The sequence below is a fragment of the Pipistrellus kuhlii genome, unplaced genomic scaffold (assembly GCF_014108245.1).
Source record: "Pipistrellus kuhlii isolate mPipKuh1 unplaced genomic scaffold, mPipKuh1.p scaffold_m20_p_8, whole genome shotgun sequence".
In the NCBI taxonomy this organism is placed as follows: domain Eukaryota; kingdom Metazoa; phylum Chordata; class Mammalia; order Chiroptera; family Vespertilionidae; genus Pipistrellus; species Pipistrellus kuhlii.
In genome coordinates, this window is record NW_023425584.1 from 29,724,280 (window position 1) to 29,738,805 (window position 14,526).

Genomic DNA, 14,526 nt, shown 5'->3' on the forward strand with positions numbered 1-14,526 from the left:
GGATCCAGTTTGAATTATAGTTTTTATTTTCCAAGTCATCCTATATAATAAAGAGCTAATATGCAAATGGCTTAACCCCATCATGCCCTAACAGCTCAGACACTCAACACTGGGAGAGAGGAATGGGGACCAGCCAGGCTGAGGACCGGGAGAGGGGCAAGTTGTCCACCCATGGTCCCCTGTGGTTGGAGCTGCCTTGGGCAAAGCCAGCCTGAGTCCTGAGTGCCTGTGGCCAGCCAGAGGAGGGAATCCTGGGTCCCAGGTGCGGGGTAAGGCAGAGGAGGTTAGGGGTGATCAGGCCAACAGGGGAGCAGTTAGGGGTGATCAGACAGGCAAGCAGAGGTGGTTAGGGGTGATCAGGCAGGCAGGCAAGGGATTAGGGGCAATCAGGCAGGCAGGCAGGCAGTTGAGCAGTTAGGAGCCAGTGGTCCCGGATTTCAGTCAGTCAGACATCCCCCGAAGGGTCCCGGATTTGAGAGGGTGCAGGCACCCCTGCCATGCACGAACTGCATTCACTGGACTTCTAGTAATATATATAATTTGAATACACTTTTATAGAGGAAGAAGGCCACAAAAACGAAGTGCATGAGGCCTACAAATAGAGCCCTGGAGCTCTGCAATGACTAAGTGAATGAGTAAATAAAGAGGCCTCAGAAGTTGAGGCATCCTAGTGGGCCACCCTGCAATGTAGCCAGCTGCACAATCACCTCCAAATCAATCCCTCTTAGAGAAATTGCACAATCAATGAGTCTGGGCTTGCCTGTCACTACTTGAGCCAATTAAAGAGAGAGAGGGTTGAATCATACATGAGCGTTTATTCCAATAATGCTGGCAGTGTGGGAGAGCAGCAGGTCATCTACAAAATCTGCTTCCCCTTTCCCCTCATAAGCGAGCTGCTTATATTGGATGGAAAGACAAAAATTACATGGGAAGGTAGGCAAAGAGATAAGAATGGGTAAACAAAATGGGTAGTTTACAGGCAATGCAGGCTAGGGGTATACAAAAGGCTAGAGGTATACCGAGGAAACTCAGAGTAGCGAAACTATAGATTAAGAATTAAAAAAAATATATTAAAAGCTAATATTATCCTCAAATAAACGATTGGACAGAAAGCAGCTTATCAGTAACAGCAGGATCCATAAGTCAATGGAGTAGTATTTACAATAGGAAAAAAACCCTTTCAATTTAGAATTTAGCTACCGTGAGGAGTGAGCATCAAGAATTTGGTTTATAACCTCTCAGACAGTGACTTAGATTTAAAACATCTTCAGCAATATTTTCCCACTAACTTTGATGCACAACGTAGCACTACTCAGTGATTGGCAAATTATTCAAATTGCTTTAAATAACTAGTCACTATATGAAAGCTCTTTCAATTAACTTTATTGAATAGCCAAATTGATTAAATTAGCACAGTTCAAACGATTGCATGGGTTACAAATTACTTTTTTTTTTTTTACAGGAATAAAACAGTGAAAATTACAAACTGTAAAAAGGAAGACAAATCCCGTCTCTAAGATTTTAGAGAAGCAAGATTTAACACAGCACATTGAAGGTCAACACATATTTGAATTTGAGAACAAAAATTTAATGTTACAATATTATACACTACTTTACAAAATTAAAATTTCTATATAAGGATTATATTTGTAATAGTTAACAAAATCTTGAAATCACATTTGGTGGTCCCCTAGATAATAGCTGTTTTGTGTCTTTGATTAGAATAAATCTTTTATTCTAGTTATTATAAAACAGTATATTAGACAATACATTAAATTAAAACAATAAAATATATGCAAACTAAAATAAATGGTACAGCTTAGTGAATATTAATGTCAGACTTACAGAAATGTTATTTTAAAAATCCTAGAAATTAGAAAAATAGAGTACTTTTTTATGGTAGAATTGCCATGCTGATTTAAATACCAAGATTGCCCTTTGTCAGTTTAGTAGTTGTAGATCTGTAGAAAATTCAAGGATCTTTCATAATTTACAACTACGATAAAAAAAATATGGCATAGTGTAAATATTAGTTGCTTTACATAAAAAAGTAATACAAGATGAGATAAGTGCCCTACTGCAAAACAAAAACAAAAAAACCCACCCCCACCATGTTCAATATTGCAAAAAATAATTCTTAATTATCAATATCTCCAAAAGGTTCATTCATTGCCTCATTTTCCAAAGAATAATGTGAATCCTAACTAAAGTTAAAATTTTTATGACCTGACTATTATAAAATTATTCTAGATTGCACATGTTACACAATATCTAAAATAAACTTTTAAAGTAAATTTTGAAAAGCAAATTTGTGAAATATACTGACAAAACATGTAGTAGTAACAACAGCCATACCCACTTAGGGATAAAGTGAGGCACAAGAAAGATTACTTTCCCTAGAAGCACAAACTCTTCCCTCTGTAAGATTCTTTACTACAATTAAGAAAGGATTTACAAATATCAACATTTAAAATTCACATTGAGAATTTTAGTTAAGAAACATCAGTGCATAATAATGACTCAGTTTCTTTAAAAGAGGGAAAATATGAATTTATTTTAATTTGCTACACTTTGAAAATTGCTTCCTAATAAATGAAGCAGCTTTCAAGAATATTTCCAGTTCAATGTACCACTTGCATACTGAAAATAAACTATAACACTGCTTAAGGGAGATGACATCTTCATAAAACAGAAACAATTATTCTTGTCCAGCTGATAAATAGTAGTGTATACTCTAGTGGGACTTGCTTCTTCCCTATCCCAAAGCAACTCAGTTAAAGTCAGCTCATATTGCTGTAAACCTGATAGTTATTATTTTATTGGTGATCATATGAGACCAAGATTGTAAACACATTTTTTCTAACCCATTAAAACAAAAAAACACACAAAAATCTCTTCATCAAGTATTATCCATGAACCTCTTTAAGAAGTTCATACAAGACAAGATGAATTGGGAAAACTGGGCTAAACTCTTTTAAGATATTCTATCACATCACTTTAAATATACAAATGTATAATTTATTTGTAAACAAAATTCACTTAATGGTTTTGATTATAATATTTATCTGGCTGAATCAAAAAAGCAGTCTTTTGAGCATGTTTAGAAATCAAGTTTCTCTCAAACTTCAATATACTGGATATGTGACATCTTAATATCCATTAAATTAAAAAGCAGCATTCATGCTTTAATAAGTTTTATTATCCAAGAATAAACACCTTATGAGCGGCTTTCAATTTAATTATTAAACTCCTTAGAAAAATGATCCTGATGCATTTGAGACAGCATTTAAGAATAGTACTTTAATTTCATTCATATTCATTTCACCAACATAACACCTTTATTACATTTCACAGAGCAGACAGACAAATCCCACTCTAAGGATCATCTCCCTATTATCATTGCCAGTCCCAACATATTTCATGAGGACAGCTCAGATTCTTTTCACTGCAGAAGATAGTGTGTGTCCTAATCTTTTGCAGCCAATCAGAAAATGACTTAATTAGTTTTCATTTAAAATCAAGGTGATTTTGTTCAAGTACAGAGAATACTGACAGATTTACAGTTATTTATATAAAGCTTGACAGTTATTTCTTCTTCTTAAGCTAGACCAGAGTTAGCTTACTCTAGAGCACATGTGTCAAACACAAGGCAGGCGGGCCAAATCCGTCCCGCCAGGCCTTGCAATGTGGCCCGCACAGCGCTGTCATCACTGCACTCCGCTGCGTTTCCATCACAATGACAGTTTATGACTCTTCAGTAAACCATTCGGCCCGCGATTTAGGCTGGATTTTAGATTTTGGCCCCTTCTCTGATTGAGTTCGACACCCCTACTCTAGAGTTTTAGTTTAGTTAAAAAAGCATGTAGGGGGGAATGTATTCTAGTCTTTCTATATACTATTTACTTATGAAAATTTTTTTTAATTTAAGAAAGATCATTATCAGTGAATTTATAATTCCCTGCAACACTTTAGTCTTGTGAGGTTTTAAATGTAGCAGTCAAAAATTAAGGGGGAAAAAAAAAAAAGAGAAATACATTTGGAACACAGAAGTCTTTATTTTACAAAATTTACTTTGCCTCTGCAATGTTGTTTCATCTTATTGCAATCCATAACAACTCAAACATAATTGGCAGCAAAGAAAAAAGGTGTCTTATCATATGCAGATATATTTTGATTTGAAAAATACAGTATTTCAGAGTTGCATGTTTGATTCTCTGCTGTGGTCCTTTATTTGCTATATTTTGTTGAAATCACAGTGAGAACATATAATCATCATATCAGTCCACAAACCTAATAAAAGGAAGGTATTACACATTCTCGGGTATTCTGCATTATTGTGACTTTCCTTAGAAATAACTGAGTCAAATATCTTCATTGGTTCATTTATTCACTTGCTGTTGTATATGCAAGAGGAATTCATAATATGAAAATGCAGATTCTGTTCTGTCTTCTACCATGTTTTGAAGGAAAACTGCTTTCATTGGACTCTCATCCCTTAAGAATAAAAGAAAAATATTTATATGCATTAGATAAAATGTAATAGTAAAATAAACACTGGATTTGTCACAAAGCTTTTGGCATATTTTTATTAATAACTGATAAAGCATCATTTAGTAATGTTTGAAATTCTTTTTTTTTTTTTTTAATACTACAGGCCTGGTACACAGATTCATGTACTGGTGGAGTCCCTCAGCCTGTCCCTCTCACAATCAGGGACCCCTCGAGGGATGTTGGATAGCTGGTTTCGGCCCAATCCCCACAGACCTAATCCAGACAGGAGGGAACCTGATCCCCGAGGCCCGATCCAGACAGGAGGGAGCCTGATCCCCATGGAGCAGGCCCGATCCAGACAGGAGGGAGCCTGATCCCCATGGAGCAGGCCCGATCCAGACAGGAGGGAGCCTGATCCCCATGGAGCAGGCCCGATCCAGACAGGAGGGAGCCTGATCCCCATGGAGCAGGCCCGATCCAGACAGGAGGGAGCCTGATCCCCATGGAGCAGGCCCGATCCAGACAGGAGGGAGCCTGATCCCCATGGAGCAGGCCCGATCCAGACAGGTGAGAGCCTGATCCCCATGGAGCAGGCCCGATCCAGACAGGTGGGAGCCCGATCCCCATGGAGCAGGCCTGATCCAGACAGGAGGAGCCCAATCCCCATGGAGCAGGCCTAAGCCAACAGGCGGACATCCCGAGGGGGTCCTTAGTGCTGCTGTGGAGGCGGGAGAGGCTCCCACGGCTGCTGCACTTGCCAGCTATGAACCCGGCTTCTGGCTGAGCAGCACTTCCCTTGTGGGAGTGCACTGACCACTAGGGGGCAGCTCCTGTGTTGAGTGTCGGCCCCCTGGTAGTCAGTGCACATCACAGCGACTGGTTGTTCTGCAATTCAGTTGATTTGCATATTAGGTTTTATTATATAGGATAGATTCTTCTAAATGGTTTGCTTAAGGCATGTATTTATGTCAAAACAAGTCATTGCAAGGCCAAACAAACTGGTTCATATTAGCAAATGAAATATTCAACTTACCTTATTATATAAAGTATTGGGAAAAATGGTCTTTGTTCTCTAAGCCAAGATATGAAAGCTATAGTTCTGGCAGATTCTGGGGTATCAAGGTCTGGAAGATCTGTCTGTTAAACAAAAGCCAACAATATCTTATTCTAGTCATATCTAATGTATCATCTACCGTGATTCTCAAACTTTATCATGTACAGCAGCTCCCCTCTCCATGGGAGATACATTCCAAGACCCGTGATTGATGCCTGAAATCATGGACAGTACTGAACCCTATGTTTCTCCTATACACACATACTTACCTTTTCACTTAAAGTAAGCACTTTACGGCTCATCTTTGGCATATCCAAATTGCCAGCATCACTCTTGCATTTTGGGGTCATTACTAAGTAAAATGAGCTATTTGAACACAAGCACTCTGATACCCGGACAGTTGATCTGATAATTGATACAGTTGCCAAATGTCTAATGGGCAGATGGTGTATACAGTGTGGTTACATTGGAAAAAGGATGATTCACATTCCTGGCAATAGAAGGGGATGGTGTAGGATTTCATCACGTGACTCAGAACAACACACAATTTTAAGCTTATAAATTGTTTATTTCTGGAACTTTTTATTAATATTTTCAACCAGTGTTTGTAAGTGGGTAACTGAAATTGTGGAGAGCAAAACCACAGGTAAATGGGGGACAGCTGTATATATATCACCTGAAGGTCTTGCTGAACTGCAGATATTGATTTAGGAGGTCTGGAGAGGGCCTGAGATTCTGCATACCACAATTTCCTTGTTAAGGGGTGGGCAAACTTCTTGAAGAGCCAGACAGTAAATACTTTAGGTTTGCAGGTCATTTAGTCTCTATTGCAACTATTCAACTCTGCCATTGTTCCACTAAAGTTGCCATAGACAATACATAGTGAATGGATATGGCTATGTTCCAATAAAACTTTATTGGTAGCAGAACCCTTACTAATACTTTCCTTAGCCCTTAACTAGAAGAACACTCTAATTCTTCTCTTCATTTTATTATGACATTTAGAATGAATTGATTCATTAGGCATTTGTCACAGATGCAACAATTTCTTACCTTCTCATTAAAATATCTAATTATTCAGACCAGTAGTTTTACTCAAAGTCTGAAAGCTAGTGCAAATCCTAGCTATAATCCTCACATGCTTTTAAATACAAGAATCTCCTACTAACTTTTTTGAATGGAGTTAAACCATAAATAGGAAAAAATGCTGACATAAAACACATATTCCAAAGTTACTGACAACGCCTTAGCTGGTTTGGCTCAGTGGATAGTGTCAATCTGTGGACTGAAGGGTTCCAGGTTTGATTCCGGCCAATGGTACATGCTGGGGTTGCAGGCTCAATCCCCCGTCCCTCCAGTAGGGGGCGTGCAGGAGGCAGCCAGACAATGATTCTCTCTCATCATTGATGTTTCTCTCTCTCCCTCTCCCTTCCTCTCTGAAATCAATAAAAATATATTTTAAAAACTCCACAAAGTTGCTGACAAAATGATGGGGACCAAAAAATGTGACATTAAGTAAGACCATGTTATAATTTGTTATTTCTTTTCAATATAAAACTATCCAAATGCAATATAGTTTAACAAATGCTTTCTCATGAATCATCTCAATTACATTTCTATAAGCATCAGCACTTATTTTACAAATGAGGCTGTTAGTTACTTGTCCAAGGTCACAGAGCTAGTGAGAATCCATTATTACTCTCTTCAATAATCAGTAGTAATCCAACTGACACTGATCACAAGTCATTTGCTTATGTGGCAGTTAGCTTAGTTCTTACTCCAAAGCAGCAATTAAAAGAATCCTGCCAAAGAACAATGAAATTAAGTGCCCATAACACTTTTTTGTTATTTTTGTGCCATCAACTAAATTCATTCCTTTCTGAAAAAATAGTATACTCTCAGACAGACAGGAATAGATAAGCCATCAGGATGATCACTTCGTAAATTATATAAATGTCTAATCACTATGCTGTACACCTGAAACTAATGAAATGTTGTATGTCAGCTGTGATTGAGAAATTAAAAAAAAATTTTTTTTTTAAAGATAAGTCAGGCTGAAACCAGTTTGGCTCAGTGGATAGAGCGTCGGCCTGTGGACTGAAAGGTCCCAAGTTCAATTCTGGTCAAGGGTATGTACATTGGTTGTAGGCACATCCCCAGTAGGGGTGTACAGGAGGCAGCTGGTCGATGTTTCTCTCTCATAGATGTTTCTAGCTCTCTATCCCTCTTCCTTCTTCTCTGTAAAAAAAAAAAAAAAAAGATAACTCAGCCCTAGCCTATTTGGCTCAGTGGATAGAACGTCAGCCTGTGAACTGAGGGATCCCAGGTTCAATTCCAGTCAAGGGCACATGCCAGGTTGTGGGCTCAGTCCCCAGGGGGTGGCATGCAGGAAGCAGTGATTAATGATTCTCTCTCTTATCATTAATGTTTCTCTCTCTCTCCCGCTCTCCTTTCCTCTCTGAAATCAATAAAAATATATTAAAAAAAATAAGTCAATGATACAATAACCTAAAAAATGCTTTTAAGCCCAGCCAATGTGACTCAGTGGTTGAACGTCAACCCATGACCAGGAAGTCACAGTTCAATTCCTGGTCAGGGCACAAGACCATGATTCGAGCTCAATCTCCAGAAGGGGGTGCACAGGAGGCTGCTGATTGATGATTCTCTCTCATCGCTGATGTTTCTCTTCTCCCTCTTCCTCTCTGAAGTTAATAAAAACATTTTTAAAAATGCTTTTAAAACATAAAATGAGTATTTTTGATTGGAAGAGAATTTGTTTTCTTTTTTGGGGAAAAATTTTAGTATGCCACGATTTTAAAACGGGCTATTCATGTTTTGCCACATTTGAAATGCCCTTTAAGACTATTCCAATCACTATAAGACAGTCTTACCATAGTCTGTGGAATTAATGCATAGCTTTGAACTCCTAGAACTTGGGTGAGAAAATTCTGTCCACAATTCTTTCCAACCCAAAGCATCAGTACCTGGGGACAGAAAGAAAATCATTTTGAGATGTAGCATAAGAGCAAGCTGTTAAGGAGTGGGGGGAGGTAGAAGAGGTAAAGGAGGGATAAATGGTGATGGAAGGAGACTTGACTTGGGTGGTAAACACACAATGCAATATACAGGGTGGGGCAAAAGTAGGTTTATAGTTGTGAATATGCAAAACACAGTTTATTCTTGAATTTTATTTATTAATTATTGTATTATTTTCTATACGAACAACTGTAAATCTAATTTTGCTCTTCTATAAAGATGATGTATTGTAGAATTGTATCTCTGAAAACATAATTTTTAACCAACGGCACATCAATAAATTCAATAAAAAAAAGGAGCTGTTGATTCACCCTTACCTTTGAGTATATTTTAAAAGATCAAAATGTTTAGTAAGTTTAATGATACTGTTTAGCCCTCAACTGAACTAACAGTAACTACTATTTACTAAGACGAGACATTTTATGCTTGGTATTAAAGGATGCTATGGAGGGAGAAGGTGGCTAATAAAAAAATATATAAATTAAATAGCATATAATCTATTCAAGAAGAAAGATATTAAGGGGAATGAAGGTACGGTAATAGGCAGACAGAAGGATCTGAATCAGTCAGCTACTCACAGAGCCTGCATCCATGAGAAAAGCTCCATCCCTGCTCAGCTTCTCCACTGAAAGCTGAAGAATAGGTGGCTGAGGTATAGTTCGATCGTTGATGTTGAGTGCTCCCTGAGGAATTAAACACAAAGATAAAGCTGTTAAGATACATGTAATATGGAGTCACAATTGACCAAAAATTTCAAAATATAATTATTTGTGTTTAAAAAGATAACAAAATATTTATCACTTATTATTATTATTTTATTATTACTTTTCTCAGTGGTTAAGGTGTTGACCTACACACCAAAGGGTCGTGGATTCAATTCCCAGACAGAAGGCACGTGCCTCAGTTACAGGCTGGATCCCCAGCCCTGGTCAAGGCAACCAATTGATATCTCTCTCTCATATTAATGTTTCCCTTTCTTTCCTCCACTCCTCCCTCCCTTCCATTTTCTCTCTAAAGGAAATAAATGGAAAAAATATCCTGGGGTGAGGATAAAAACAGCACACCAGTATACGCTCAACTACTGAGCCTCTGCTGCTGGCTCAATAGTTTTCATTTGCTAAAATTAACTCAAATTTCATGAGCAATTTCTCCTTTCTATATGCCAGAGATCTTAAATTCTTTAAACTTCAAAAGGTTTTAATCAAAATATTACTTCCAACATATATATCCTAACTTTATTACAATTTTCAAAAGAAAGATTACAATTTAACACTTTCATATTTGGGACTTTAACTCAGGTAAGTTTTCTATCAAGGACAAAAATATTACAACTTAGATAAATATATTTTCTTTAATTTAAGAACACTGTTACACTAAACACTGACCTGGGTATTTAGATTTTATTTTGATTCTCACAATACTCCTTTCAGATCAATTTGTTTAAATAAATAACTCATAGATTTCTCCAGTCAATTTGACAATCTCTTCATTTACTTAGATCTGCTCTAGAGATTAGTCTTAGGCAACTTTTAATAAAGACACTATTTTTAGGAGCTCTCCAAAACCAAAATTTATTTTCACAGACCTACCAAAGGAATAAAAAGCTTAAAAAACAAACAAACAAACAAACAAACAAAACCTTTCTTCATTTTTGCAATGTACTGAATATAATTTGGTTTATAAATCTGCAAGTAAAAGCCACTTAAAAAATGAATTAATCTTACCTCATCTGAAAGATTGTCAACTCTATACAAATTGGGATGAGTTGTGAGCATAAGGTAAACCAAGGGCTGATTTTTCACTTGACACATAGCAAAAATGCGTTCATCTAGACGTGCATTTGTTCCAGTCTGGAATGATTTCTGTAACGAAAAACCATCGCCACCAAAAAAAAAAAAAAAAAAAAAAAAAAAGTATTTAAAAAAATACATATAAAACTTTGCAAATATCAGTTGTTAAAAGAATATCTTCAGACAAAATTAGAAAATTTGCTATTATTTTCTGAAAAATCTTTCAACAAGTCACACACATGTACTAAATTATGACTATATACCCCCACCTATAAGTCTTCAGAAAATAATTACCTAACCTTGGCAAAGTAATTTGTGTCTGTTTCCTAATCATTGAAATAGATCTAAACACACTATCTACCATATAGCGATAATGAGATAGAAACAAATATTATCATAGAAGGATAAAGTTATACTACAGATGACAAACTAAATATATATTTGAAGAAGCAAAGATCTAAGGGTTCTATAAGTGCAGGGTGATGATTAATGGTATTTAACCATCCATGTTTCTCCCCCAGTTAGAGAAATTAAACATGTACAAAGCTTACGTATCAACCAGGAAGAATAATAATAAAAATGAAGGCAACTACTTAGCAGAATAGAGTTAATGAGTAATTGTGAGGTTTTTTTTGTTTGTTTTTGTGTGTTTTTTTTTAAATATATTTTATTGATTTTGTACAGAGAGGAAGGGAGAGAGATAGAGAGCTAGAAACATCGATGAGAGAGAGTCATCGATCAGCTGCCTCTTGCACACCCCCCACTGGGGATCTGCCCGCAACCAAGGTACATGCCCTTGACCGGAATCGAACCCGGGACCCCCCAGTCCCCAAGCCGACGCTCTATCCACTGAGCCAAACCGGTCCCGGCTAATTGTGAGTTTTTAACTGGCATATTAGCTTCATGGAGAATAATGAAGTTTTGAGGTAACATTTTAAACTTTCCTAGTGATGGAAAGGAGTAGAAAGAGGCAGAGAGGTAATAGTAATAAAATTATGCCTCAAAACAGCAGAGACCGGTTTGGCTCAGTGATAGAGCGTAGGCCTGCAGATTGAAGGGTCCCGGGTTTGATTCCGGTCGGGGGCATGTATCTTGGTTGTGGGCACATCCCCCCCAGTAGGGGGTGTACAGGAGGCAGCTGATCAATGTTTCTCTCTCATCGACGTTTCTGGCTCTCCATCCCTCTCTCCTCCTCTCTGTAAAAAATCAATAAAATATATTTTAAAAATAAAAATTAAAAAATTATGCCTCAAAACAAGTGCACTGACTATAAATAAAGCAAGACTTTTAAATGTTAAGGTATTTTATTTTATTTTTTTATTTTTATTTTTTTAAAATATATTTTATTGATTTTTTACAGAGAGGAGGAGAGAGGGATGGAGAGCCAGAAACGTCGATGAGAGAGAAACATCGACCAGCTGCCTCTTGCACCCCCCCGACCGGGGATGCGCCCGCGCCAACGTACATGCCCCTGACCGGAATCAAACCTGGGACCTTTCAGTCCGCAGACCGATGCTCTACCACTGAGCCAAACTGGCTTCGGCTAAATGTTAAGGTATTTTAAATTGGTATGTGAAAAGTCTCTAGGAAAGAAGAAAGAGTACTATGGGGAATGGAAGAATTAAAGTTCCATTTATTCACTCAAAAAAAATATTTACTGAATGCCTACTGTGTACTAGGATCTGTTGTAGGTGCTGGGTCAAAGTAATGAACAAAAAAGATAAAAATTATGTCCTCATGGACAAAAACCATAGTAAGAGAGAAGTAAATAATAAACAAAACGTGGTATGTCAGTGTTAAGAGCTATGGTCCTTGCTGTCAGAAAACTTAGCTGGCATTAAATTATATATACACTGTTTAGGGATTCACAGGATAAAAATTTTGCCTTTTGACCTTCTCACCGCGTTCGTTTCTGGTTTTGATTCTCTTACCTGTTTAAGGAGAGCCAACACAAAGAGTGGAAAAAGCCGCAACGAAAAAGGAACCATGAGTCCGGGCTGGTGGTTACTTAGGACTGCAGAACGATAAGCTGAAAGAGAGTCTATGACGGCATTCACCAGGGCGTCCCGAGCATCACTCAGACTGGCAGTCACAGACCTGTCCACAGCTTATAGAGATGGAGCAGGAACAAGAGAAAAAACGAAATAGAAGTTTAACTACTCCACAGAATAGAAAAAGTAAGTTTTGATTGACTTGAGAGAAAAATATGTATAGTATGCATCCTGAATACTCAAAACTGAAAGCACTAAACATATAAACAGAATAGCATGACAGATGATGAAAATAATTCTCTAAGAGCTCTTTAATGAACAGAAGGAAGTCTCTCAAACTACAACTAAACTCAATGCATGTGGCACCAAAAATATACCACAAAAATATACCACAAGTAATGTTATTAACATTATTACCAAATTTGTACACAGGCAAGAAAAAATGAAGACTATTGCTATCTGCTCAACAGTAACTCTAACATTTTATCAATTTAAGACATCCTAATACATTTCTTTTTTTTTTTTTAATATATATTTTATTGATTTTTCACAGAGAGGGAGAGAGAGGGATAGAGAGTTAGAAACATCGATGAGAGAGAATCATCGATCAGCTGCCTCTTGCACACCCCCTAATGGGGATGTGCCCGCAACCAAGGTACATGTCCTTAACTGGAATCGAACCCAGGACCTTTCAGTCCGCAGGCCGACGCTCTATCCACTGAGCCAAACCGGTCCCGGCCCTAATATATTTCTTAAAAAAATATATTTTTATTGATTTTTTTACAGAGAGGAAGAGAGAGGGATAGAGAGTCAGAAACATTGATGAGAGAGAATCATTGACCAGCCGCCTCCTGCACACCCCCTACTGGGGATGTGTCCACAACCAAGGCACATGCCCTTGACCGGAATCAAACCTGGGAACTTTCAGTTCGCAGGCTGACGTTCTATCCATTGAGCCAAACTGGTTTCAGCGGCAATAATTATTAATGGGTATGACATTCATTTAGGGGTAATAGAAATATTTTAAAATTAGATTGAGGTGATTGTCACATAACTCTGTAAATATACTGAAAACAAAGGAATTGTACACTTAAAATGGGTTAAGTGATAGAGTATATAAATTTTTTTAAATATATTTTATTGATTTTTTACAGAGAGGAAGGGAGAGAGATAGAGAGCTAGAAACATCGATGAGAGAGAAACATTGACCAGCTGCCCCCTGCACACCCCCTTCTGGGGATGTGCCCGCAACCAAGGTACATGCCCTTGCCCGGAATCGAACCTGGGACCTTTCAGTCCGCAGACCGACGCTCTACCACTGAGCCAAACCAGCTTTGGCAAAATTATCTATTTCTCTATATAAAAGCCTAAAAGACCAAACGACCGAATAACCAAACGACTGGTTGACTGGTCACTATGATGCTCACTGACCACCAGGGGACAAGCATTCAATACACAGCATAGGGCTCCCTCCTGTCTGGATCGGGCCTGTGGGGTTTGGGCTGAAATTGGCTACCTGACACTCCTCTGAAGGGTCCGGATTGTGAGAGGACACAGGCCAGGCTGAGTGTCCCCACCGGTGCATGAATCTATGCACTGGGCCTCTGGTATCTCAATAAAGCTTTTTAAATTTAAAAGATAAGGCTATCTGAGCAGATCCTTTATTCAAATAGTCATTTAGTAGGTATACATGGAATCTAAAACACTGAAACCTTAAAGCTAATTATTTAAATAAAGACAAAACTGAATTGCTCAATGGTTAGAGTCCTGCCCTGAATGGCTCAATGGTTAGAGCATTGGCCTGTGCACAGGAGGGTCCCAGGTTTGATTCCCAGCATGTGGGAGGCAACCAATAAATGTATCTCTCTCACATCGATGTTCGTCTCTCTCTTCTCTCTCTTCCACTCTTCGCCTCCATTCCACTCTCTCTAAAGATCTTAGAAAAATATCCTTAGGTGAAGATTAACAACATCAAAAGGATAAAACTAGCCCTAGCCAATTTGGCTAAGTGGATAGAACATCAGCCTGTGAACGAAAGGTTCCCGAGTTCAATTCTGGTCAAGGGCACCTGCCATGGTTGTGGACTTGGTCCCCAGTAAGGGACATGCAGAAAACAGCTGATCAATGATTCTCTCACATCATTGATGTTTCTCTCTCTTCCTCT

General features: G+C 38.0%; 1 protein-coding gene across 2 annotated transcripts in view; it reads right to left on the reverse strand.

The window, feature by feature from the left end:
- Window positions 1–4,035: 4,035 nt before the first annotated feature.
- The window catches only part of SEC24A (SEC24 homolog A, COPII coat complex component), a 56,619-nt gene continuing 46,128 nt past the window's right edge, over window positions 4,036–14,526 (reverse strand). Inside the window, exons 18-23 of one of the 2 annotated variants that reach the window (XM_036423808.2) lie at window positions 12,303–12,478; window positions 10,306–10,443; window positions 9,160–9,264; window positions 8,437–8,529; window positions 5,525–5,628; window positions 4,036–4,494 (exon numbers count right to left, since the gene is read on the reverse strand). In XM_036423808.2, coding sequence (XP_036279701.1) covers window positions 4,380–4,494; window positions 5,525–5,628; window positions 8,437–8,529; window positions 9,160–9,264; window positions 10,306–10,443; window positions 12,303–12,478 — 731 coding nt within the window. In that variant the 3' untranslated portion in view covers window positions 4,036–4,379. The remainder of the gene's footprint in view (window positions 4,495–5,524; window positions 5,629–8,436; window positions 8,530–9,159; window positions 9,265–10,305; window positions 10,444–12,302; window positions 12,479–14,526) is intronic. The other variant, XM_036423809.2, reaches the window with a different exon arrangement.